Source organism: Crinia signifera, chromosome 1, assembly GCF_055691185.1.
Source record: "Crinia signifera chromosome 1, ASM5569118v1, whole genome shotgun sequence".
In the NCBI taxonomy this organism is placed as follows: Eukaryota; Metazoa; Chordata; class Amphibia; order Anura; family Myobatrachidae; genus Crinia; species Crinia signifera.
Genome location: NC_139217.1, coordinates 46,016,632 through 46,041,880, shown reverse-complemented (window position 1 = coordinate 46,041,880; position 25,249 = coordinate 46,016,632). Strand labels below are relative to the sequence as shown.

The following is a 25,249-nucleotide window of genomic DNA, read 5'->3' as shown; positions in this document are numbered from 1 at the left end:
AGCACAGAGTTAACATTTAGTTATAGGGTTAACTTTCAGGTATGCAGGTGTAGCAGTATATAGTATATACTGTATTTTTGTTATTTATTCAATGTTAAGCCAAGTTTTGTCTCCCTGTATTGTTCCTTTGTACGGCGCTGCAAAACACTTGTGGCGCCTTATAAATAAAATTATAATAATAATAATATAGCAGATATATATATATATCACAGGTAGGTATACACAGGTGCATGGTACAGGTGTATGGTGCAGGTACTTATCATTATCCTGCAGCTGGTGATGACAGTATGGATGGAGGTCTCTGTGCAGCAGGCTTGAAGAAGAAGTGCTTCACAGTGCCCTGACAGGACAGTGAGGGACACACTTCTTCACAGTGCGCTGACCGGACAGTGAAGGGTGTGCGGACAGGCTACCTGGAAGAGCACGCTGGCTGCTGACTGGAGGGTGCACTGTCACTCAAAAGATTAACTGCACGCGGAGACACTGGGAACCGCCCACTGGCAGGACGGCGAGCGCCAGGGAACATACAGCCTGCGGGCTGCGGGGACAGGTGCCGAGCCATGTGGGATGTTTACCTATCGTTGCTGGGACCACCATAACAGTTTAAGTTCCAGCATCCCCAAAACAATGTAGGTCCACCTCAAGTCTGCAGTGAAAAATAGTAGCAGAAAGAACACAATAACCGCATGTTCTCTGAAACGCTTCAATGGTGGGAACACAGTTTTCTGGATGAGTTCTAGGAAGTAAACAAACTTGGATATAATTAGAAATTCCCAGATTAGAATAGAAAGTCAGATGGGGGGTAAATATGTGAAATGTTTTTGAACCATGCTAATGATTCTCAGGAAGCCATTAACCAGTAGTTGCGTCTTAAACTGACAGCAGTCCACTTAAAGAGAAATATAACCTTGAAAATAGTTATACAAATTCTGGGTCATGCTCTGGGCTCCACCATTTTGGATCTTTCTGAGCCAACAGTCCCAAAGGCACCATGGTCACCTTGGATAACACCTTCTAGCCCAGCTGGCCTGGGGCCAGATGCACTAAGCTTCAAAAGTGATAAAATAGAGAGTGATAAACAGCCAGCCAATCAGCTTCTGCCTGACATTTTTCAAACACCGTCTGTAACAAGGCAGGTAGGAGCTGATTGGCTGACTGTTTATCACTCTCCATTTTGTCACTTTTGAAGCTGGCCCCTGGTAGTTACACCACTGTTACTGCACATCCAGTTTGGAGTAAAGAACACAGGACAATTGTGATATACATTACTCATATGAGGGGATCCTTATTAGTCTATGACCCCCACAGAAAAATTACCTTCGGAATCCCGACTGTCGGAGAGTTATACCATCCCCCATCTGAGCATGAGCATCATCCAATACTACAACCAACAAGATTATACTCTAAATCTAACACTTTGGTTTTCCCTGACTTGCATTCCACTACTTAAAAATGTAAATTAATAAAATTATCCTCTGTGTTTATGTGTTATTTATAATAACCAAGCTATATAATTTGTGGCTCCATTAAGAACACATAGGGCAGTATTCAATGTGATTATTCTCCGTGCATGGCGAGCTTTTTTTTTCCGCTCGCCATGCGCTCGCCGTGTTTTTGCGGAGATTCTCCATGTTTGGAGATTCTCCGTCACGGCACTTTATACACTATTCAATGTGACTGATACTCGCCGCCCCTCGCGGCGAGTATCAGCCAATCTGGCGTATGAAGTGACGCCACAGGGAGCCCGAGGACGGTGGCAGGCAGGGAGATGGAAGTCTCCCTGCCTGCCCCACAACGTATGTGGGGGGGAGGTGGGCTCCCCGGGAGCCAGGCAGCACAGGCTTCCCCCCCGGGAGAGCAAACAGGGGGCCGGGTATTCACTGCACCCGATCGTGCATATGTAATGATCGGGTGAAGTGAATATATGAATATCTAATGAGCGGCAATTTCATATAATCTATTACCAGAGGAAAACAGAACATGGATCATATCTTTAATGGCAGATTGACTTTCAGGGAAAAAAATAATTTTGTATTACCTACATTGATCTTTTAGACATCTATCTTCACCCCTCAACCCCCGCCCCTTGGAAGTAACTGAGAGCAGGTAGTGTGTATGCCAGTGGTTCTAAAACTTTTTTGAACCACAGCACATTAGAGTATCAGAATAGGTTTTTTTCGGCACCCCTAGGTAAGAAGTTTCCTATTGAGAATTAGAAATAAATATAAATTAAGTAAATTGTGTTAATATGTCATATACTTAAGTTTAATTATGTGGTGAGGCTTCTGTTTGGCCACATAGATTATGACTGGAAGCCACCAGCAGTGATTTTACCTATTACACTGATCATTACATTTAGAATTAGACCTGGACCACCAATTTAAGGCACCCGTGCAAGATGCCCAAGGTACCCTAGGGTGCCGCACACAGTACAAAGTTTGGGAACCACTGGTGTACTGTATGCTAATAATGTGAATTTACAACATGAAATAAACATTTCATACATTTATGCTCATATATAGAAAAACAGCACACACCCAAGATAAATGTAGGTGCAAGGCTATAAAGTATTGGTAGAAAAATATTCAAAACAGAAATTAATTTCATAAGAAAACATACAAAAAGCCATCATCCCATCAAAAAGTTTTAAATGCTTGTCAAATAAGCCTGGATATTTAGAGTAAGTTAAAGTCTCAGTGGGGCCCCAGCAGTGGCGTAACTATGGTGGGTGCAGGGTATGCAACTGATATGGGGCCCAGGCACATGGAGGACCTGGGAAACCCAGCAGCCTATTCCCTCCACCCTTTTAATTTTTTGTTTTGCTTTAAAGAACCGCACGGGCGGCGGCACTGTCCCGTGGAACCCCCCTCGTGAGCAGCTTAATGAAGAAGGAGGACCAGCTGATCCAGCCTCTCCTACCCCTTTCTGGCACTGCCAGGCTCGATGGTAGAATGGGCAGGACAGGGTTGACCTGCGGGAGAGACTCTGTGCCAACCTGCGGGAGAGACCCAGCATCGGCCTGCGGCAGAGACGCGGTGCCCACCTGCGGGAGACCCATGCCATTTCTGCAGGTACAAAGTGCTGCTTACACTGAAGAGTGAGGAGAGGGACAGAGCAAGGTACAGGGTGGGGGGATGGGACTAGCAGTAAAAAAGGTATGCCTATCTCAAATATTTTAAACTTCCATTTCCCCTCTATTTCTTTGTGCCTGCTCTCTCTGCCTCTCCCTCCCTGTTGCCCCAGTTCCCCTCTCACTCCTCTTTTTTCCTCCCCCTCCACCTCTTTACCTAACCTCGCTCTCCTCTCTTTTTTTTTCCATTTTTTTTTTATTTCTCTCCTTTTTCACTCTCTCCCATGCTCTTTGCCTCACTTCGCCTCTCTCACCCCCATATCACATTTCCCCTCTCTTTTTCTCTCCCTCTCCCTCCCCCACCCGTGTATCTCTCCTCTCTTGTTCACTCTGTCTCGCTCTCTACCATTTATCTCTCTCTCTCCCTGACACCCTTTTTCTTTTTTCCTCCCCCTCCACCTCTTTACCTAACCTCGCTCTCCTCTCTTTTTTTCCATTTTTTTTTTAATATCTCTCCTTTTTCACTCTCTCCCATGCTCTTTGCCTCACTTCGCCTCTCTCACCCCCATATCACATTTCTCCTCTCTTTTTCTCTCCCTCTCCCTCCCCCACCCTTGTATCTCTCCTCTCTTGTTCACTCTGTCTCGCTCTCTACCATTTATCTCTCTCTCTCCCTGACACCCTTTTTCTTTTATTCTCTCCCCCTCTCCCTCACTGTCTCCCAAACATCTCTTCTCACCCCTGCCACCCTCTCTGTCTCACTTCTCTCTCTCCTCTTTCTCTCTCCCCCTACTCTCTTTCCCCCTGTCCCCTTTTATAAGCTGATCATCCACTCATTAGTCATCTCACGGCTTGACTACTGTAATGCTCTTCTCACTGGCCTCGCTCAATCCCAACTAGCTCCTCTCCAATCTGTCCTCAATGCTGCAGCCAGGCTTATCTTCCTCTCCCGCCGCTCTAACTCTGCTACTCCCCTTCAACAAAATCTGCACTGGCTTCCATTCCCCTACAGAATCCTCTTCAAACACCTCACACTCACATACAGGGCCATCTCTAATTCCATTGCTCCATATATCTCTAACCTCATCTCCATTCATACACCCTCCCGCCCTCTACGGTCAGCTGACGACTGTCGTCTCTCCTCCACCCTGATCACTGCTTCCCATGCTAGAGTACAGGACTTTGCCCGTGCTGCACCCCTTCAGTGGAACGCACTCCCTCGCTCCATTAGACTCTCCCCGACCTTGCAAAGCTTCAAACGGGCACTGAAAACTCACCTATTCATCAAAGCGTACCCTTCCACTGCATAAACCAGCTGGTTCTCCGACCCCTTGCCTGTTTACATCCTGCTATCTAACCACCACCCCCTCGCTTGCACCTCTTGTAATCTGTCTGTCTCCCCTTCCTACTAGATTGTAAGCTCCTCCGAGTAGGGCCCTCTTCCCTCCTGTTGTCAAAGCCCACTTCTCTTCACATTTCACTCACAGCTCTCCTTTACTCCAACACTCAGTGACCATCTTCATACTCATCTCCATCATTGGCCTCAAGCCTCTAGTTGTATGTTGATTGGGTCCTCACTACTTACATTTAAGCTGTAATGTGTATTGAACTGTGGCGCTCTTTATTTGTACTGTATTTTTGTTATTTATTCAATGTTATGCCAAGTTTTTGTCTCCCTGTATTGTTCCTTTGTACGGCGCTGCGAAACACTTGTGGCGCCTTATAAATAAAATTATAATAATAATAATAATAATATTTCACTATACTTTCTCTCTCACTCCCCCTCAATCTCTCTGCTCTAGTCCAATCTCTCTACCTGATACCTTCTCTATTTTGTTCTCTCTCTCTCTCTGAAACCCTCTCACTCAGTGACTGAATTGGGCGCCCCCCCACAACTAAAGTTTGTGCGCCACCTCCTCACCTCCACTGCCCGGTCCATTGCTGCCCACCGAGACCAGCAGATCCTCCTGTCTGCGGTCCCAGCACTTCTCCTGTTAGAATGTTACTTGCAAAATGTCCGCCGCCTTAAAGCAGACCATTATTTAGGATGCAACAGGAGGTCGCCGCTTCCTCTAGCATTCTTAATAACCATCTGTTGTGAGGGAGATGCCATTTTGCAAGTGACATTCTAACAGGAGTAATGCCGGGACCGTAGAAGAGGGGATGGGAGAGGCGAGGAGAGGGACGGAGGAGGGTGCCCTGCCAGCAGCGACAGATTTGGCGGCGGCTGCCCCATTAACCCCCAGCAATAGCTTCCGCAACCGTTCTCAATATTGCCTATAGGTATATAGTATACTGTATACAGCACTTGGAGCGAAATTCTTTGGTATAAGAGGTAAGCAGCTATCATTGCACATACACACAACTTTCCATCCACACATTGCGGGCCTTTTCGCAGACTTGTTCTCTTACCAGGTCCGATGGTGGGGAAACTGCTCATGTGCAGATAAGGTCCTGCATCCTCACTCACAGTGTCCCCTAAGCCCCAGCCTTGTGGCAGGTTCAGGGCATGTGGGCACAGCAACTAAATCTGTTCCTCAAGACAGACAGAGGTGTGTCGTTTCTGTTGTGTAGGAGTCCCAGAGTCATTGACTGTGAATTACTGACCTCGGCTGCGGACCTGATAGGGACCTGAGAGGGAAATCAAAGGTTACTCAGATGACCGATGGGCAAGCAGTGTGATGATGGTTCGTATTGAGATGTAAAAGCAGATCACAGATGCAGGCAGGAGACGTCATGGCCACAGCGAGGAAATTAAGTATAAAAATATTTAAAAATGAAATAAATATTTAGAAATATATATATATATATTTTTTTTTTAAATGCTATTATTATATTGTTTGTTACGGTGACACAATCCTGAGATGGGTACCACTGTACTACCTGATAAAGCAAGAGATTTCTTCATGTCAATGCACAGGGAATCCTTGTTGGCTGTAACTAATGTTATGTATCACAGATAACAGGCGGTATCACAGGCAAAGACACCTGTCCTCTGCCTCTATAGCACCAAGTTCAAGTTTCTATAAAACTGTACTGGCATTTCTCGTTTTGCAAGGGCGCCATCTACTGGGGATAGCATAGATTGCAGATATCCAGTCATGTTTAGAAATTCTCATGAATTTGGTTTAACCTGCGTATGGTTTCCAAAGTTTGGTTCTTGCAATACCGGGGAATGAATGAGGTTAAATGTAGCAACATATAAAGTGCTTCTCTACTGTAAAATCTAGATATTTTTCATTGTTCTCCCCTTAAATTGTGGATAGGCATTTTGGCTGCTTAGTAGACAGGCCACAGCACAGAAGGTGAGTTGATATTCGATGAATAAATAAACTCGGGGACGGTACCAAGAGACTGGCACATAGCACCAATATGGAAGAAAGGCAGCAAAACTAACCCTGAAAATTATAGACCAGTCATCTTTACATCCATTGTGGGGAAATATTAGAAGGAATAATAAGAGATAGTATCCAAAATTTCTTAGAACAGGAGAAGGTGATAGGTAAGGCTAAGCATGGGTTCCTCAAAAATAGATCATGTCAGACTAATTTAATTAGCTTCGATGAGGAAATCAGTAGGGGGGTGGACTCAGGGAAATCTGTTGATGTAATACTTCTTGATTTCGCTAAAGCTTTTGGCACAGTGCATCATAAAAGGTTATTAATAACACTAGATAACTTAGGGTTAGGAGATAAAAGTTGTAAATGGATTCAAAACTGGTTGCACAATCAGGGACAGAGAGTGGTGGTAAATGGAATACATTCCAGCTTGGAGTTAGGTCCAAAGAGGCGTACCACAAGGTTCAATATTGGGACCCACTTTTTTAAAATAATCATTAATGGTATAGGAAGTGACATAGGCCCTTATTCTGATCGGTGCGGCTATATCCGCGTGCGTTCGGCCCGCCGATGTTTTGTGTCTGCGCATGTGCAGAGGCGTCTCTGCGCATGTGCGAGCGGGGCGTACGGCCAAATCCTGCATGATATGTGAACACTCCGAACAGGGGGTGGAGAGGGGCGTGAAGGGCTATTTGGGCTCATTACCATATGCATACGCCCCGCGTTTCATGGGCATTCCCATGAAAACGCTGGGCGTACGTATGGTAATGCGGCCGTGACGCACGTGTAGGGGGCGGACATATGACATCGCCGGATGTCAGCTGCCCGCCCAGATCTCTGCTTTTGCACGGCAAAATGTCCGTGTGGTCTGAGGTTGCGGGAGCTGGTGGAGCACTCGGTCCTGCATTCGATGGTCTGCGACCATCGAATGATGGGGGAGGTTCCCTTAGATGGAGGAGGCGTATTCCGTGAAAAATACACGTGCGGTCCGTTCGGCCAGCTTCTTACCGGGTACGGACGGAGTTTGCGATCCGTATGGAAGGCGGGGTTTCGCACGCACGGTCCTGGCCGCATAATCGGATCCGGCCGCATCGATCAGAATAAGGCCCATAGTGAGTAAAATTGCAATATTTGTGGACAACACAAAATTGACTAAGGAAATTAACTCAGGATGTGGATACACGACAAAGTGACTTAATTAGACTGGAGAGATGGAAAATGCAGTTTAACATTGATAAATGTAAAATAATTAATTATGGGGGAAAAATGAACAAGAAACTTATAGGCTAAATGGAGTTATTATAGGGAATTTCTGCTGTAGAGAAGGACTTGGGGGTCATCATAAATGAAAAATTGGGTAATAGTGCACACTGCTCAAGTGCAGCAGCAAAAGCAAAGCAGACACTGGCATGCATTAAAAGTGGAATGGATTCAAGGGATGCCAATGTGATAGTGCCTCTTTACAAGGCATTGGTGAGACCACAGTTGGAAAACTGTGTTCAGTTCTGGGCACCGCACCTTAAAAAGGACATAAATGAAATAGAACAGGTACAGAGAAGGGCGACTAAGCTAGTAAAAGGTCTCGAATCACTAGAATACAAAAATGGGTTAACCAGGCTGAATATGTTTTCACTGGAGAAACGGAGATTGAGAGGAGATATGATTAGTATGTTCAAATACAGGATTGGGAATCATATGGAACTGGGAGATGATTTGATCAGTAACAGGGCTATTCTTAAGGCCCCCATACACTAGGGCGACTTGTCCTTAGGACAAGTCGCCCCCGACTTCCCCCTGAGCTTCCCCTGCTGCTCCCCGGGGGAGCTTGATTAGATTGGCACTTGATGTGCCATTTTTTTACATGTGATAAATCGTCTCGATTTATCACATGTAAAAAACCCGGGGAGCAGGGGGGGGCTACCGAGCAGGGCTGCTGGTGGGAGCAGGGGGGGCTGCGGGGGACACAGGCGGCATAGAGCCGGGCAGGGGGAGCCGTCCGGGAGCTGTCAGTAATGAATAAAAAAAAAAAGCCCATACAATGAATGGGCAGCCTGTGATTGGCTGCTGAGCGCTCTCTCAGCCAATTGCTGACTGGCTGAGAGAGCGCTCAGCCAATCACAGGCCGCCCATTCATTGTAAGGGCTTTTTTTTTTTATTCATTACTGACAGCTCCCGGCCGGCTCCCCCTGCCCGGCTCTATGCCGCCTGTGTCCCCCGCAGCGTCCCCAGCCCCCCCTGCTCCCTCCACCGCCGCGCCGCCCCACTAGGTCCCAAGTCGGGTGGTCGGACGTGCAGCAAGTCCGACCACCCGACGCAGATCCGATGCGCACGGGAACACGCATCGGATCTGAGGGGACATCAAAACTAGCCGATTTTGGTCCGATTTCGGCCAGATCCGACTGATCTGGCCGAAATCGGACCAAAATCGGCTAGTGTATGGGGGCCTTTAGGACACCCGGGCATGTACTGAGGCTCGAGGAAAATAAATTCCCTACTGAAATTAAGAAGAGGATTCTTCACCATTAGAGCAGTATAATTCTGGAACTCATTGCCGGCGGGGGTGAGTACAGCAACTACTGTTAATGAATTTAAACTGGATACATTTTTTCCCACTAAGGGAATCCTATAGATATGACTTACTCAAGTCAGTAGTTACAAGTTAGATAGGTTGAGCGCGATAAACTAGCGTCTTTTTCAACCTTAATTACTATGTTACTACAGGCTTGCCTACCCTCCCGGAATGGCCAGGAGCCTACCGGAAATCGGGTCCTTCTCCAGGCCCCCCGGGAAGGTGGGCAATTGTCTCCGCTCCACCCTTGCCCGCTGGTGTAATTACCTGAAATCGCAGGTCTGCGGAGAGGGGGAGGTGCTAAAATGACGCGATCGCTGCATTTCGCGTCATTTAAGCCCCACCCCCTCTCCGCGGCCCGCGAATCATGGAGTTTTACTGCATGGGGGCGGGGCCAAGTGATGTCAGACTTGCTCCCGCCCCCCTGACTTGTTGCCTCTCCGGGCTTCTCCCAGAGAGGTGAAATTAAAAGTAGGCAAGTATGTGTTACTATGTAAATGCTGCTAACGTGCAGAAGTGTTTACATGCATGCATATATTAGCACAGTTCTGTGTAACGTTCTTTTTCATTCTTAAATATGTTACATCTTTAGTTTATATAGTTCTCAAATTGGTTTCAGGTGCATGTGACGGCATCACATTGATGGCAAGGAATATCTGCACTGAGCCTTTATCATAAGCAGATGGACTGTACCAGGAGATATCATACACAAACAATCATGCAACGTATATAAAGAGTGTTCAAGAAACACAAAAGTCTCCCAGATAAGCAAACTACACCGGTTCACACTCTGGTGATGACACTAATACACGCCCTGGTGACCCTCATCCCTTGGCTAGTTAGTGGATGTGCCTCCCAATTGGAGACACCACACCCTCTCAGTACAGCCACAGTGGCTTGCGTTGTGAAGCAGGGAGTCTGGTCATCACCTATTCCCATCACAGGACTTTGTTCCATCCACTTTTCACATCAACCTCTTATTTTTAATCACCCACGGTCCTCACCCTTCACTTTTGAAGAAACTCAGCTGGGAGGTTGTTCCAAACATCTTGGAGAACTACCCCCAGATCTTCTGTGGATGAGATTTGCTCATATCCTATTGTATCTTCATATAATCCCAGACAGATTTGATGATGCTGAGATCAGGGCTCTGCATCTCTTAATCATAGCTCTGCATCTTTATATCACAGCTCTGCATCTTTCTATCACAGCTCTGCAACTCTTTTACCACATATCTCTGTAACAGCTCTGCATCTCTTTATCACAGCTCCACATCGCTCCATCACAGCTCTGCATCTTTCTATCACAGCTCTGCATCTTTATATCACAGCTCTGCATATTTATATCACAGCTCTGCATCTTTATATCACAGCTCTGCAACTCTTTTACCACATATCTCTGTAACAGCTCTGCATCTCTTTATCACAGCTCCACATCTCTCTATCACAGCTCTGCATCTTTCTATCACAGCTCTGCATCTTTATATCACAGCTCTGCATATTTATATCACAGCTCTGCATCTTTATATCACAGCTCTGCAACTCTTTTACCACATATCTCTGTAACAGCTCTGCATCTCTTTATCACAGCTCCACATCTCTCTATCACAGCTCTGCATCTTTCTATCACAGCTCTGCATCTATCTGTCACAGCCCCACATCTCTCTATAGGTGCGTACACACGGGGGCGATTTTGTCCAAAATCGCGGGAAATATGGTCGCTGAGCGACCATATTGCCCGCAATGGGAGTGTGCACCGGCGATATATCGCCGGGCACGCGCTCCCGATTTTGCCCCTGTGGTGATCGCTGGTCGCAGGAACATGCTCCTGCGACCAGCTGATTTCCACTGCCGGGCTCCCCCGGCAGTTTCTTTTTCATCAGCGACCATCTCTGGTCGCTGATGAACAGGAGACACTGAGCAATATATTGCTCAGCCATATATGGCTGAGCAATATATCTCCCCCGTGTGTACACAGCATATCACAGCTCTGCATCTATCTGTCACAGCTCAGCATCTCTCTATCAGAGATCCACATCTCTCTATCACAGCTCAGCATCTCTCTATCAGAGATCCGCATCTCTCTATCACAGCTCCACATCTCTCTATCACAGCTCAGCATCTCTCTATCACAGCGCTGCAGCTCTCTATCAATCTCAGCTCTGCATCTCTCTGTCCCAGCTCTGCATCTTTCTACACAGCTCTGCATCTCTTTTATCACAGCTCCGCAACTCTGTTACCACATATCTCTGTAACAGCTCTGCATCTCTTTATCACATCATCGCATCTTTCTATCACAGCTCTGCATCTCTCTGTCACAGCTCTGCATATTTCTATCACAGCTCTGCATCTTTCTATTACAGCTCTGCAACTCTTTTACCACATATCTCTGTAACAGTCCTGCATCTCTTTATCACAGCCCCACATCTCTCTATCACAGCTCTGCACTCTGTCACAGCTCCGCAGCTTTCTATCACAGCTCTGCATCTCCTTATCACAGCTCTGCGTCTCTTTATCACAGCTCTGCTTCTCTCTATCACAACTCTGCATATCTGTCATAGCTCTGCATCTTTCTATCACAGCTCTGTATCTTTCTATCACAGCTCTGCATCTTTCTATCTCAGCTCCGCATCTCTCTATCACAGCTCTGCATCTTTCTATCACAGCTCTGCAACTCTTTTACCACAGCTCTGCATCTCTTTGTAACAGCTTTGCATCTCTTTATCACAGCTCTGCATCTTTTTTATCACAGCTCTGCATTTTTCTTTCACAGCTCTGCATCTCTCCATCACAGCTTTGCATCACTCTACGCATATCTTTATCACAGCTCCACATCTCTTTTATCACAGCTCTGCATCTCTTTTATCACAGCTCTGCATCTCTCTATTACAGCTCTGCATCTCTCTATCACAGCTCTACATCTCTCTAGTACAGCTCTGCATCTCTCTGTCACAGCTCTGCATCCCTCTATCACAGCTCCACATCTCTCTGTCAAAGCTCCGCATCTCTCTATCACAGCCCCGCATCTCTCTATCACAGCTCCATATCTTTCATCACAGTTCCATATCTCTATATCACAGCTCCGCATCTCTTTTATCAAAGCTCTGCATCTCTCTATCACAGCCCTGCATCTCTCTAACACAGCTCTTCGGGGGCGATTCTCTAACACAGAAATGCGGTAAAAACCCCGTTATCTGGGTTTTTACCGCATTTCTGTATGCTATAACCCCCTCTGCAGTGTCACCACTGCGGAGGGAATCACCAGCAAAAGCTGGTGATTCCCTGCAGAAGCCTATGGGCTTCTTACCACAGCGCTGTGTGAGGGATCCCTCCCAGCATGCCCTGCGGCAGGCTCCGGCACTCTGCGCATGCGCAGATGGACTCCCGGGTCACAGACCCGGAAGTCCGGCACCGCATCGCAAGGGACAGCTCTTATCGCAAGAGCTGTCCCTTGTGTTAATAGCCGCATGTTTTAGAGCAGGGGTCCTCAAACTACGGCCCGCGGGCCAGATGCGGCCCGCAGAGGACTTTCATGTGGCCCGCCTGCTTGCCGCTGCCCAGGCAATCAATCTGACTTGCCTCACTAGCCGGGACCGGGAGGATGGACGGGCAGGCTGGCTGGCGAATGGACGGACGGGCGGGGGCGTGGCCTGTGACATCGGGTGGAAGCAGCAGTGTCTGCTGGTCCGACCCGTCTCCCTGCTTCAGCTTCTCCTATGCGTGTGACGTCAACACGTCACACGCTGTGGCTGAGGAGAATCGGGAGAGGAGCCGACGCGAAGCAAGCAGCGAGGGAGCAGTGGAGCGGAGCAGTGCATATTACTTTGGGTAAGTAGAGGCCGTGACTGGTTGGGGGTATGTTGGGGGTGCTTGACCCCCCTTGTCCCCCTCCTGACTGTCAGAGCCGGAGTTGCCCTTCCACCATCTCCCCTCTCTCTTCATGTGTCGGAACCAGCATGTTCCTTCCCTCCTCCCCAGGCAGCTATGTTACCACATCACAGCGCTGCCACTGCCCTGCCTGCTTACTACTGCAGACAAGGTCCGGTTCGCTGGGGGGGGGAAGGGGGGGTCGTCATTGGGCGAGAGGGGGGAGGTTATCCTGCTTACTCTCTCTGCTGAGCCCCAGGGCCGGCGCTACCCACTAAAGCAGTGGATGCAAAGCAGGGAGGCGCTGGCCAGGAGAGGCGCACTGCCCACTTTGCATCTCTCTGCTGTCCTGCTTTTACTGCCGGCCCGGCTGCTGCACTGTCAGTGTTTACTGTGTCTATGACAGGCAGCTCCGGAAGCATGACCTGACCTTCAACCTCTGTCCCTCCCAATAACGCCTCCTCCCATGTCCGTCCCGGCGTCGTCCGCACAGGCTGGCAGTAGAAGTTTCAGCAGTCTCCCTGCTGCTTTATGTTCCTGCTATTAAGCACGGAACTCTTCCCCCTTACACTCCAGTTACTAGCCCTCCCCCTCTGCATTCTACATGCTGCTGCTGCACCAGCCAAGAGTGACTGAAAACAGCTTTAACCCTTTCACAGCTGACTTTTATACAGTAAGCTACAAGTGTGTGTGTGTGTGTTTAATTTTTACAGAGCTAGTGTGTGTATTTATATTTTATATTTTCTCTCTCTCTCTCTCTCAAACACACACACACACACACACACACACACACTCATGCACTGTATATATTGTATATTTTAACTACTTGTTGCACCCAAACTTCCCAATCTCCCATCACTGTCACCCCCTGTGGTCTCTACTTCTCTCCCACCCAACAGCTGCTGTCGCCCCCCCACAACCCCTCACCCCCTGTGGTCTCTACCTCTCTCATAAATGGTCACTCCTGTGGTCTATACCTCTCTCCCACCACTGACCACTGTTGCCCCCGTGGTCTCTACCTCTCTCCCACCTAGTTTTTGTTTTTACTATTGTCCGGCCCTCCAATGGTCTGAGGTACAGTGAACTGGCCCCCGATTTAAAAAGTTTGAGGACCCCTGTTTTAGAGCATATGCCGTTATTAATAATGCGATGCCCGGCGATAATGGGCAGCGGATGTTACAACATCCCGCCCTTCATCTCTTATATCACAGCTCTGCATATCTGTCACAGCTCTGCATCTTTCTATCACAGCTATGCAACTCTTTCACCACAGCTCTGCATATCTCTGTACCACAGCTCTGCATCTCTCTATCACAGCTCTGCATCTATCACAGCTCTGCAACTCTTTACCACAGCTCTGCATATCTTTGTAACAGCTCTGCATCTCTCCACAACAGCTCTGCATCTCTCCATCACAGCTCTGCATCTCTCCATCACAGCTCTGCATCTCTTTCATCACAGCTCCGCATCTCTCCATCACAGCTCTGCATCACTCTATCACAACTCTGCATCTCTTTCATCCAGGGGCGGATCCAGGATAAAATGACAGGGGGGGCACCATGATAAAAAAGGGTTTGGGTGGGGGAGGGGCGGTGTTAGTGGTGCCAGTGTACATGCTAAGAGAGCGGCAGGAGAGTGTGGGAATGGAATTAAAAATAGGCCCTGGCATTTAAAGTACGCAGGCCCACCATGGCGACAAAAGTGAAGGATGTAGTTGTGCGCGCGCCAAAGGCGTGCTCCGGAAAAGGGTGTGTGGCCACTCAACAGGGGGCGTGTCAACACCATATACAACTTCTACACATTATGCAACAAAATACTAGACCCCATTATACTTGCCCCTTACACATGATGCCAAATGGAATGAACCAAAATTGACATAATGCCACATGGATTGAGCCAAAATTCAAATAATGCCACATGGATTGTGACAAAATTCACATAATGCCAAATGGATTGTGTCAAAATTCACATAATGCCACACGCAGAGGCAGAACTCTGGGAGGCAATGGAGTCATCTGCCGCCGGGCTCCTGCTCCTAAGGGGGCACCTCTCCTCCCTGTGAGTTTTAATCAGTTAATTGAATGCCATCAATATCACTTCTGTGGCTGACTCCCCATCCTAACATCATTTTTGCAAGTGTCACCCTGTATTAGAACCCATTATCTGTCTTACTGGAGACAGACTCCTTACTCATTGAACTATTGGGGGGACGGGGGACACACACCAATTTTTATCTTGCCTCCGGGCAACTGGGACGAACTTACGCCACTGGCCACACGGATTGAGCCAAATGCATAAAATGCCACATGGATTGAGCCAAAATTCACATAATGCCACATGGATTGAGCCAAAATTCACATAATGCCACACGGATTGAGACAAAATTCACATAATGCCACATGGATTGAGCCAGAATTCACATAATGCCACACAGATTAAGCCAAAATTCACAATACACTTCATAAACAGGGACATTGTCCACCAAAGGCTCGCATTAAACATTTACACCATAATGTCCATTACACGTTAAATTACACGCCATTATGTTCATTATGTGTTTTGCCAAACACCATAATGCCTATTAAAAATTATGCTACATAAGTGCTGCTTCTCTACATGCTCATTGCCAAGGGTTCCATGCTCATTGCCAGAGGTTCCATGCTTGTTGCCATGTGGGATTACATGCTCATTGCCAAGGGGGAAAACATGCTCGTGGTAAATGGGGGACAGCAGAAGTGATAGCCACTGACAGTGGCAGAGCCTGGCTGTATTCAGAGCACTGCAGGTCCCGGCTATTTGAAATAATACCCCTTTCACACCAGAAAATGCATTCCCAGGTTGGCCCCTTTTACACCAGCCTAGTCCCTGCATTTTCTGGTGTGAGGGGGAGAGAAAACCACCCCTCCCCCCTTTAACCAGTTATCTCATTTAACCGGCTATATCTTAGGAACCAACTGACCCATTTACATGAGACAAGTATTATATTGAAGAACTTTTGAGTGGGCTTTGAATGGTTTTGGTCCAGAGAAACTGGAACGTTTGGTTGCAGAGTAATCTGCCCTCAAAGAACATGAACAGCCATGAAATTACATTTCAAAAATAAAAAAATCGGTTTATACGCAATATCTCTGGAACCGATTGACCGATTTGGACCAGCCTGGTATCATATTGGAATTGAATTAAATCATCCACAAGTTTCTGTGATGCCAGGGTGGGAACTGGCAGCCGTCGGAACTGGGTGGGGGTCGGAATTGACGGGTCCCATATTATCCTATGGGGAAAAAACGTTACAGGTTTGCCAGGCGATATCTCCGGTTCCCGGGGGGCTAGAGACACGGGGCTGGGCTCATTGGAAAGCCCTGGTCCTCAGCTACAAAATAAATGACAGGGGGGCACGTGCCCAGGTGCCCCCCCCCCCCCTGAATCCGCCACTGCTTTCATCACAGCTCCGCATCTCTCTATTACAGCTCTGCATCTCTCTATCAAAGCTTTGCATCTTTCTATCACAGCTCTGCATCTCTCTATAACAGCTCTGCATCTTTCTACACAACTCTGCATCTCTCCATCACAGCTCTGCACCCCCTATCACAGCTTGGCATCTCTCTGTCACAGCTCTGCATCTCTTTATCGAGGCTCTGCATCTCTCTATCACAGCTCCGCATCCCCTATCACAGCTCTGTATCTCTGCCCCCCTTTGCAATTATAATTATCGCATATGTTCTAACATATGCGATAATTATAGCAAAGGACAGCTCTTGCGTTAAGAGCTGTCCTTTGCTGTGAGAGTCGCCGGGTCCCAGCAGGTCCCGGCGGCTCCCCCCTCCCTCCCACACCCGGCGCTGCTGCTGCTGCTGTGCCGGGCTCTCCTCCTCCCTGCACCCGGAAGAGGATCAGTGCAGGGAGGAGGTCACAGGTCCGGGCAGCACAGCTCTGTGCTGCCCGGACACAGGTGGGGGGCGATGCGGGGCGGCGGGTGTCCGTGCGGGCGGTGGGTGGTCGTTGCGGGGCGGCGGTGGGATGCAGTAGAAGCCCATTGGCATTTATACCAAGGAACAAGGACAGAATGGAATCATCACTTATATCAGGGAAGCAATAACCAACATCATTCACTAAGCATAAATAACCTCTGAGGGATATATATATACTAAACCTCAACATAAAAGAGGTGATGTTGTCCATAGCAACCATCAGATTCTGTCCATCATTTTTAAGATTTATAAAGCGGAAATCATTTACAAATCAAAACCAGGTTACCCCTCAAAAATTCTTTCTTTTCTTTACCAATCACCATGTTACATTGTGATACGACTTTAAGAATGTTGTAGCTGAGCATTATCCTTCCCCTGCTGCCCCCTACTGGTGGACTTGTTATCAGACTCTGTATGGGTGCCAAGCCTTATCATTCACCACTTTCATATTAAATACAGCAGCCCACCCCTTCATTCAGCTTTTCAGAAGTCTGTTTCCCAGGCAGCAGCCGTATACAGACATTATCACGGCCAGGCAACACTGTTCCTGTTTGTGTAAGCTCCTGGGACCAGGCTTCACCTTCTAGACGGCCTTGACGTGTCTTTAACATCTCCTTACATACAGTGGTCCTTATTCTGGTCCGCACGCAATGCTGCAAATTTTGCAGCGCTGCGTGTGGACTGAATGCCGCCCGCACGGTCACCCGCCACCCCCTCAAGAACTCATTCGATGGTCGGCAGTGTCGACATTTGGGTAAAAAAAACTGTGAAAAACTCCACGCCGACCTTTTGACTGTCGGCCTTGCCCATGTCCACCTAATGCTTGTGTTGACCTAATGACCTGTTGACCTAAACCCATGTCGACCTAGACCCATGTCGCCCTTGCTGCATGTCGACCTAGTGGTGTCGACCCAATGCTTTTTGACCCAGTTGCTGTAGACCCAATGATCCACGCCCCGTAGAAATGCCTCTGCACATGCGAAGAAATGCATCTGTCCATTGGAACGTACGGGGGACCGAACCAATTAGAATGACCCCCGTATTTCTCCTGCCCTTTTTATGCAGATGGAACTGATATAAGCTTATATCATAACTGCTATATGTGTTTATAACATATTCCGGATTGATTTAATTATGAACATTGGGCCTAATTCAGACCTGATCATTGCTGCTGATTATCGATACACTGATAACGCGTCTGGTCTGTACACATCTATTGGCACAGCGTACACATTCATTTGCAAGGAGGGATTTCACGATAGCGGGGCTGTGTCTACCCGATCATTGGCCGCTGCTAATTCGCTGGACTGAATCAGGCCCAGCCATTGGCTGCTCTCATAGGGATTATAAAAGCCTTGTTACCCACATGCTCCTGGGCTGAGCAATGGTTATGTAGATAGCTGGTCTTCTCGCTGCTGGGACTCGGCCTGGTCACATGGGTACGTGGGTGGGCCGATGCCTGCTGGGGGTGGCGGCTGATGTCACAGTAAGTCATCTGACTGCCCCGTCTTCGTCCCGGTGGGCGCAAATAAAAGTCAGTTTCCACTGACTTTTCATTGCTTAGGCAGGAGAAATCATTCGATATGAGCGGTGGGCGGTGTCTCGGATGCTCGGTAAGCTGCGATCCTTACAGAGTCAACCAGAATATATATATATATATATATATACACATATATGTCTATTGGGTAAAAGCCAGGGTGATAAAGAGTGATAAACATCTAATTGGCTCCTAACTGTCACACAGCCTATACACATGGCAGTCAGGAGCTGATTGGCTGGACATCATTCTATTATCACCCTCACGTTTACTTCTTTTTAAGGCTTAATACATCGCCCCTATGTACAGTAGGTGCAGATCACACCCATTGTTACACTGCTGCTGTCACTGGCATTATCTCTTCATGTCATTTTCAGGGTGCCGGATGACCTGGCCGAGATTCTGACAGTTGCTACACCGACATCAGAATCCCGACTTTTAAATGCTCGACAGTCAGAATCCCGACTTACAGAGACTGTTCTCTCTTGTGAGGGTCCAATAGAACACAGGGCCTTATTCTAGTTCACTCTTTCTGACAAAATCCTTCTTAGATGGACAAAACCATGTGCACTGCAGGTGGGGCAGATGTAACTTGTGCAGAGAGAATTAGATTTGGGTGGGGTTTTACTTCAAAGTGAGATCTATATTGCAGTGTAAAAATAAAGCAGCCAGTATTTACCCTGCACAGAAACAAAATAACTCACCCAAATCTAATTCTCTCTGCACATTTTACATCTGCCCCCCTGCAGTGCACATGGTTTTGTCCATCTAAGAAGGATTTTGTCAGTAAGAGTGAACTAGAATAAGGCGTCAGGCATTTTTCTGTTATGAGAGGGGGGGGGGGGGGGGGGGGCAGACACACGGACATACACACACACACACACACACACGGACACACACACACACACTGAAGTTTTTTTAAAAGTTGCCTCCTATCCTTTACTAGTCTATACTGACCTGTGTAGAGATACATTAGTTCTGTCAAGCTTAACCCTTGCTGGCATACAGAGGCTCATTCAGGTGCGGTTGTAAGAGCGATATAATGCGCAATGGGACCTATGACGTTGGACGCAGGAAGCCAGCAGACTGTCAGTGATTGACAGCCGGCTGACATCTGGGGGGCAGGGAGGAGTAGCGATTCTGTTTAGTGGGTGGGAAGAGGTCAGAGATCTCCATCAGGTGCCGCAAGCCGACCGATGGTGGGAGAGATCCGATGTTGCACCTAGGACGCAGCTCGGAAAGCATATGAAAGTTGACATACATTAGGTCGACCACTAAAGATCGATAGGGCTTAGGTCATTAAGGTCGACATGGCTAAGGTCGACATGGTCAGAAATTCGACACAAACATTAGGTCAACAAAGTGAATGTCGACATGAGGTGTTCACAGGTTTTTTGTGCCAACAGGCAGCATTTCATACCCTACCATGCACCAGGCCGTGGAAGGGGAATAGAAAAATGTTCAGGGTGCAGCGAGGCACCGTGCCCGTAGCATGGCGAGCACAGCACACTGATACGGTGTCCATGCTGACGTACGTCAAAATTCGGTACAAAAACGTGAAAAACTCATGTCGACCTTTTGACTGTCGACCTAATGTCTGTGTCAACCTTCCGACCCTGTCGGCCTTAGCTACGTTGATCTATTTCATGTGTCGACCTAATGTCTATAGGTCGACATGGAAATGTCAACGTGCAGTTTTTATGTTTTTTTGTTGTCTCTGTCGACTTAAGTTGACATGGACACCGTATAAATGTACCGTGTCCCCTCGCATATATAATATAGAGTATGTGTGGAAGATAAGGGGTGGGCTCCTCAGCATAGGCGAATCTAGAATTATGGTAATGGGTGGTCCCAGATGTAGACATAACAGCAGGGGAACCTTTGCGCGGCGTAGCAAAAAGGGGGCGTGGCCTCATGGGAGGGAGGCGTGGCATCACAAAAAGGGGTGTGGTATTACACTTTAGACCATACACAGTAATGTCCATTACACATTTTAGCAAACTCCGTAATACCCATTACACATAAAGCCACACGCCGTAATTTAATTACACATAAGGCCACACACCATAATGCCCATTACACATTGTGCCACACATCATGATGCCCATTGCATACTATATAACAAACCATAATGCCCATTACATATTTGCCACATAAGTGCTGCTTACCTACGTGCTCATTGCTAGGGGGTTTTTGCTTGATGGCACCATAGTTCCCATTACACATGATGCCGCACACCATAGTACCCATTACACATGATGCCGCACACCATAGTACCCATTACACATGATGCCGCACACCATAGTACCCATTACACATGATGCCGCACATGATTAAAGGGGGGGCGGGCTGAGGTGAAAGCGTGGAGAAGAATTGGAACGGAAACTGCAGGGGTGACAGTCACTGACAGCTGGGCAGAGAGCAGGGGGCTGCCCGGCTATATTCAGAGCATTGCAGGTCACGGCTGTTTGAAATAATACCCCTTTTACAATAGAAAATGCAGGGATTTTCCCGGGAATATGGTCCCAGGATCATGCAGGGACATTCCCAGGCTGACCCCTTACACACCAGCCTAGTCCCTGCATTTTCTGGTGTGAGGGTGAGAGACAACCACTCCCCTCTCCCTACCCCCCTTTAACCAACCAGCTATATCTTCGGAACCAACTGACCCATTTACATGAGACCAGTATCATATTGAAGAACTTTTGAGTTGGCTTTGAATGATTTTGGTCCCGTAAAACTGGGCTGTTTGGTTCGAGAGAAATCTGCCCTCAAAAAACATAAATAGTCATGAAATTACATTTAAGAAATGAAAAAAAAAAAAACGGTTTAACCTCAATATCCCTGGAACCAATTAACCCATATGGATCCAGCCTGGTATCAGATTGAAGGCCCAGCGATTTGGGTTCGACTGAGATCAACCTCGAGCTTCAGTGATGCCGAAGGGGGAACTGGCAGCCATTGAACTGGGTGGGGGTCGGAATTAGTGGGTCCCATGTTATTCTATAGGGAAAACGTTCCAGCTTTGCCTGGCCGTATCTCCGGTTCCCAGGGGGCTAGAGACACGGGGCTGGGCTCGTTGGAAAGCCCCTTCCCTCAGCTACAAAATGGGCTAATGGGTGGTCCTGTGCACCCCCGGACCACCCCCTAGATTCGCCTATGCTCCTCAGGCACAGTGATATGTATGTGTATATGAGTATATCTGGGGGTATGTGTTAGTATATAGAGTATGTCTGCCGGCAGATAAGGGGTGTGATATATATATATCATGTGTCATTTCCATCTCCCTTCTCCCGGGATTCCTCCTCAGCCCCGGATATGGCAGCGTCTGCAGAGAGGGTGCCGGGCAGGGTGGGCACAGAGGGTGCTGCCGCCGCCGGGCTGGGTGGGCAGAGGGGGTGAGGAGGAGGCACCGGCGTGGCGGCAGTGTGTGTGTGCGGCAGGACAGGAGGACGGCGGCTGGCTGACTGATCTCAGTAACAGGGGCTTCTGTGTAAGCTGAGGCTAAACAAACACAGATGGGGCTCAGTGTGCTCTCAGCAGCAGCAGCGGCGGCGGCGGCAATGCTCAGCTGCAGCAGCAGGGACAGGCAGCACTGACACTCTGACCAGCAGCAGCAGGCAGGACATGCGGAGTCCCCAGGTGCTGGAGGGGCCCCACTGGAAGGGCCACTACATCCAGGGCATCCCCGCGGTTGGCATCAGGAAGAGGAAGAGCAAGGAGGGCATCCAGCAAACTTTCACTGTGGACCTGAAAGTGGAGGCTAGGGGCAAGGGGGCTGAGCAGGAGCAGGCACCGGGAGCCGGGCTGATGGACAGGGGGGCTGATGAGGATGCCCTGGACCTGAGGAGCAGCAAGAAGGGGTTACTGCCCTATGGGGGGGAGCAGAGGACTGTGCTGTGCCAGAGACCCCCAGAGACTCCTTACTTGTCAGTCTCACAAGTGACAGAGCCCTGTGGATCGCCCAGGAGACGGCTGGGGGAGACTGCTGGCGGCTCAACAGAGATCAAAGCCATCCAGCAGACCAGGAGACTGCTCGCCAATGCCAGGGAGAGGTCCAGGGTGCACACCATCAGCGCTGCATTCGAGGCTCTCAGAAAGCAGGTACAGAGGGTCCCCTGTGTGCCCCCTTCATGTCATGTCTGTAATGTCATTGTCACCTTTACTCCTATACCATTAGCCCAGCACCAGTATACCAGCCACAGTCACACTGACCTGCACAGCTGACAAACTAATTCACCTGGATGAGGATGGGACCGCAGTGTCTGTGCCAATGGGCACAGCAGATAAATTATGCCAACAGTGTAGAGTATGCAAGTCATTTTTTTTTTTAGAAATGCCAGCTCCTCTTTCAGTTTGCTGGACTGGTGGGTAACACCTGGCACAGACTGGCATTTGTGTGCACTAGGCTTGAATGTACACATAGACATTTATTGCCATGCCATGCCCTTGGTACTCCCATATAACCCATTTTTTGCACTTATTGTAGCGGCAACCTATGCCCTAGCGCTGCACAAGAAGCCAATCACTTCATGCAAATTGATAGAGTGAGAGTTGAAAGGTCAGCGGTCACGTGTCACCACTGGGGATGGCATGGAATTCATGCCCATCGTGCTCTATGTCACAGCTCAGTTTGTGTGTGTAGTATAGTTTTTTGTTGTGCAACAATCACCTTTTCTTAAGCATGCTGCAACTTGTAGTTCCACTACGGTAGGTGAGTATCAGATTGCCTGCTTATGGTAATGAGGGAGAAAGGTGGAGGGGAATTGGTCACTTTTATTTAGTACCCTACCATTATAATGTACGGTTCTAGATTGTGCTCATTCAAAACTGTTCCTGTAGAATAATATTGGGGTCACATAGTTACATAATGACGAGGTCGGCAAAGGTCCCAGGTAAGATGAAGTCACACCCTACCTTGATTGGCCTGCTGTAAGATGATTGTGTCCTAGCCTTCCATAGGATTCTCTCCAGCCAGGTACTGTACTCTGCTGCTGCTGCTGCGTCTCTCGGCCACTCACAGTGAGCATTGCCATGCAGCCTTGGGGTTTCCACGTCTATTCTGACTGTGTTAATATGTGGCATGGGATGTGTCATTAGGTCTCCAAGCATAAGGTCGACATGAAAAAGGTCAACAGTTTTTCGTGTTTTTTTTATTTTATTTTTTTTAAAAGCTAGTTTTTCGTACTTTGCTATCCAAGTGGGCATAGAGTGAGAAAATAATAGTGTGCTGTGCGTAGCGAGGCACCGTGCCCGAAGCATGGCGAGTGAAGCGGTACACTTATACGGTGTCCACGTCGACTTAAGTTGACATAGAAACCGAAAAAAAACATGAAAAACTCACTTCGACCCTTTTCATGTCAACCTAATGCGTGTGTGTGTCGACCTAATGATTATGTCGACCTAATGCATGTGTCGACCTGGTGACTGTTGACATATAGTGGTCAACCTAAAGGTGGCCATACACATGCAGATTTATCTTCAGATCCGTCTGGTTGGAACAAAATCCTGGTTATGGATGAGAGCAAATGACAGTTGACCATTTGCTTGGAAATGCTGGAAAACTGCCAAACTGTCACTCATCCATAACCATGTTTTTGTTCCAACCAGCCAGATCTGAAGATAAATCTTACGAGTGTATGGGCACCTTAAGTTCTGTGGACCCTATGACCCATATTCATGTGGGTAAAGCACATCACTGCCCTTTGCATAACTCTTATTACATAGGTATTAGGTACTAGAGAAATGTAGGGATGCTACACAGTATTGCAGTGCCTCATAGAAAAAGTTGGGGGATATTCAGCAAACGGGGGCCCACTATTCTATAACCGCCTCTCGCCTGCGCATGTGCCGGAAATGGGGGTTTCGGACCCCATGCACCAGCACAATGAATGCGTATGAGTTCCAGCATTCCGCAGCCAGGGCATGCACAATGAGAATGGACTACAGCCCTGGTGCGGACCATGGCCTTGTGGTTGGGGCCCATTATTGTGCCGTACCTATGAACTGACCATCTATTACCCTTACTTTACTCCTGCAGTTGTTGGAATTCCGTTACTGCACTTTGAACCCTTTGAGTGCAAACATCTCTGTTAGAGATGCGCAAACTATCCGCTAAAAATGCCAGCACCGCTCACATTTGTTATATAAATTAAAATTTTAAAAAAGTGTGGAAAAAAAAGCTAATATTTCCTATATAGGGTAACATTACTGGTCATTACGATGAATAAAATGTTCGCTCGTCAATTTTCACACCCATTTCGACAAATTCACTCGGCGCTCAAAAGGTTAAAGCAACTAGTTATGGTTTCAAAAGACAGGATTGGTCAGTTCATGGCACGGCAACAAGTGCCGCAATCCTGTGTTGTTATCTGTCATCATTTCCGCTGTGTCATTTCCTTTGCTGAACAATTCAGAACCTCGGTTGGACTGGAAATAGCCCAGATCAGCGACTTCCATAGTAGAACAAGATGTTCAGCTGTAACATGTGGAAGGATCCTCTGATGACGTGTTAGGGACTAGGAGCATTCTGCCGGATGAAAAGGGATTCCCAGTGCTGATCGCCGCCGTTATTAAGCGACCGCCGCACATTTGCAGAGCAGATTCCAAGCTTCCGGGTGTAACATGAAGCCCCGCTCGGTGGTGGAGGAGCGGTGACACAAATCATACATTGCCTTGGGATGCATTATCTGCCTTTCTGGGAATGGGGATTACAAACCCTTCTCTGGAACTCCGCTTAGTGCAGGACAGCTTTGATCTAATTGACAGCTCAATATAGTGATATTGGTGCAAATTTACTGCCACAATTTACACACCCTTTCATCCTCCTTTATTAAGATGAGAGTTTCCTATGCGTGCTGGGTATTTTTATGGTGCGCCCTTTATTCTTTTCTAATGTTTG

General features: G+C 47.9%; 1 protein-coding gene and 1 long non-coding RNA gene across 3 annotated transcripts in view; one reads left to right on the top strand and one right to left on the bottom strand.

The window, feature by feature from the left end:
• LOC146008400 (uncharacterized) lies at positions 1–23,361 on the bottom strand. The gene is made up of 3 exons (XR_014444511.1): positions 23,266–23,361; positions 5,483–5,701; positions 1–736 (listed from the first exon to the last, which is right to left on the bottom strand). It is a non-coding gene; the product is annotated as an uncharacterized LOC146008400 (long non-coding RNA).
• ATOH8 (atonal bHLH transcription factor 8) overlaps positions 21,637–25,249 on the top strand; it is a 36,107-nt gene continuing 32,494 nt past the window's right edge. For both annotated transcript variants that reach the window (XR_014444497.1, XM_083147506.1), the window contains exon 1: positions 21,637–22,452. Coding sequence is in view for 1 of the 2 variants with exons in the window: in XM_083147506.1 (XP_083003632.1) it covers positions 21,976–22,452 (477 nt within the window). In the remaining variant the exon portion in view is untranslated. The remainder of the gene's footprint in view (positions 22,453–25,249) is intronic.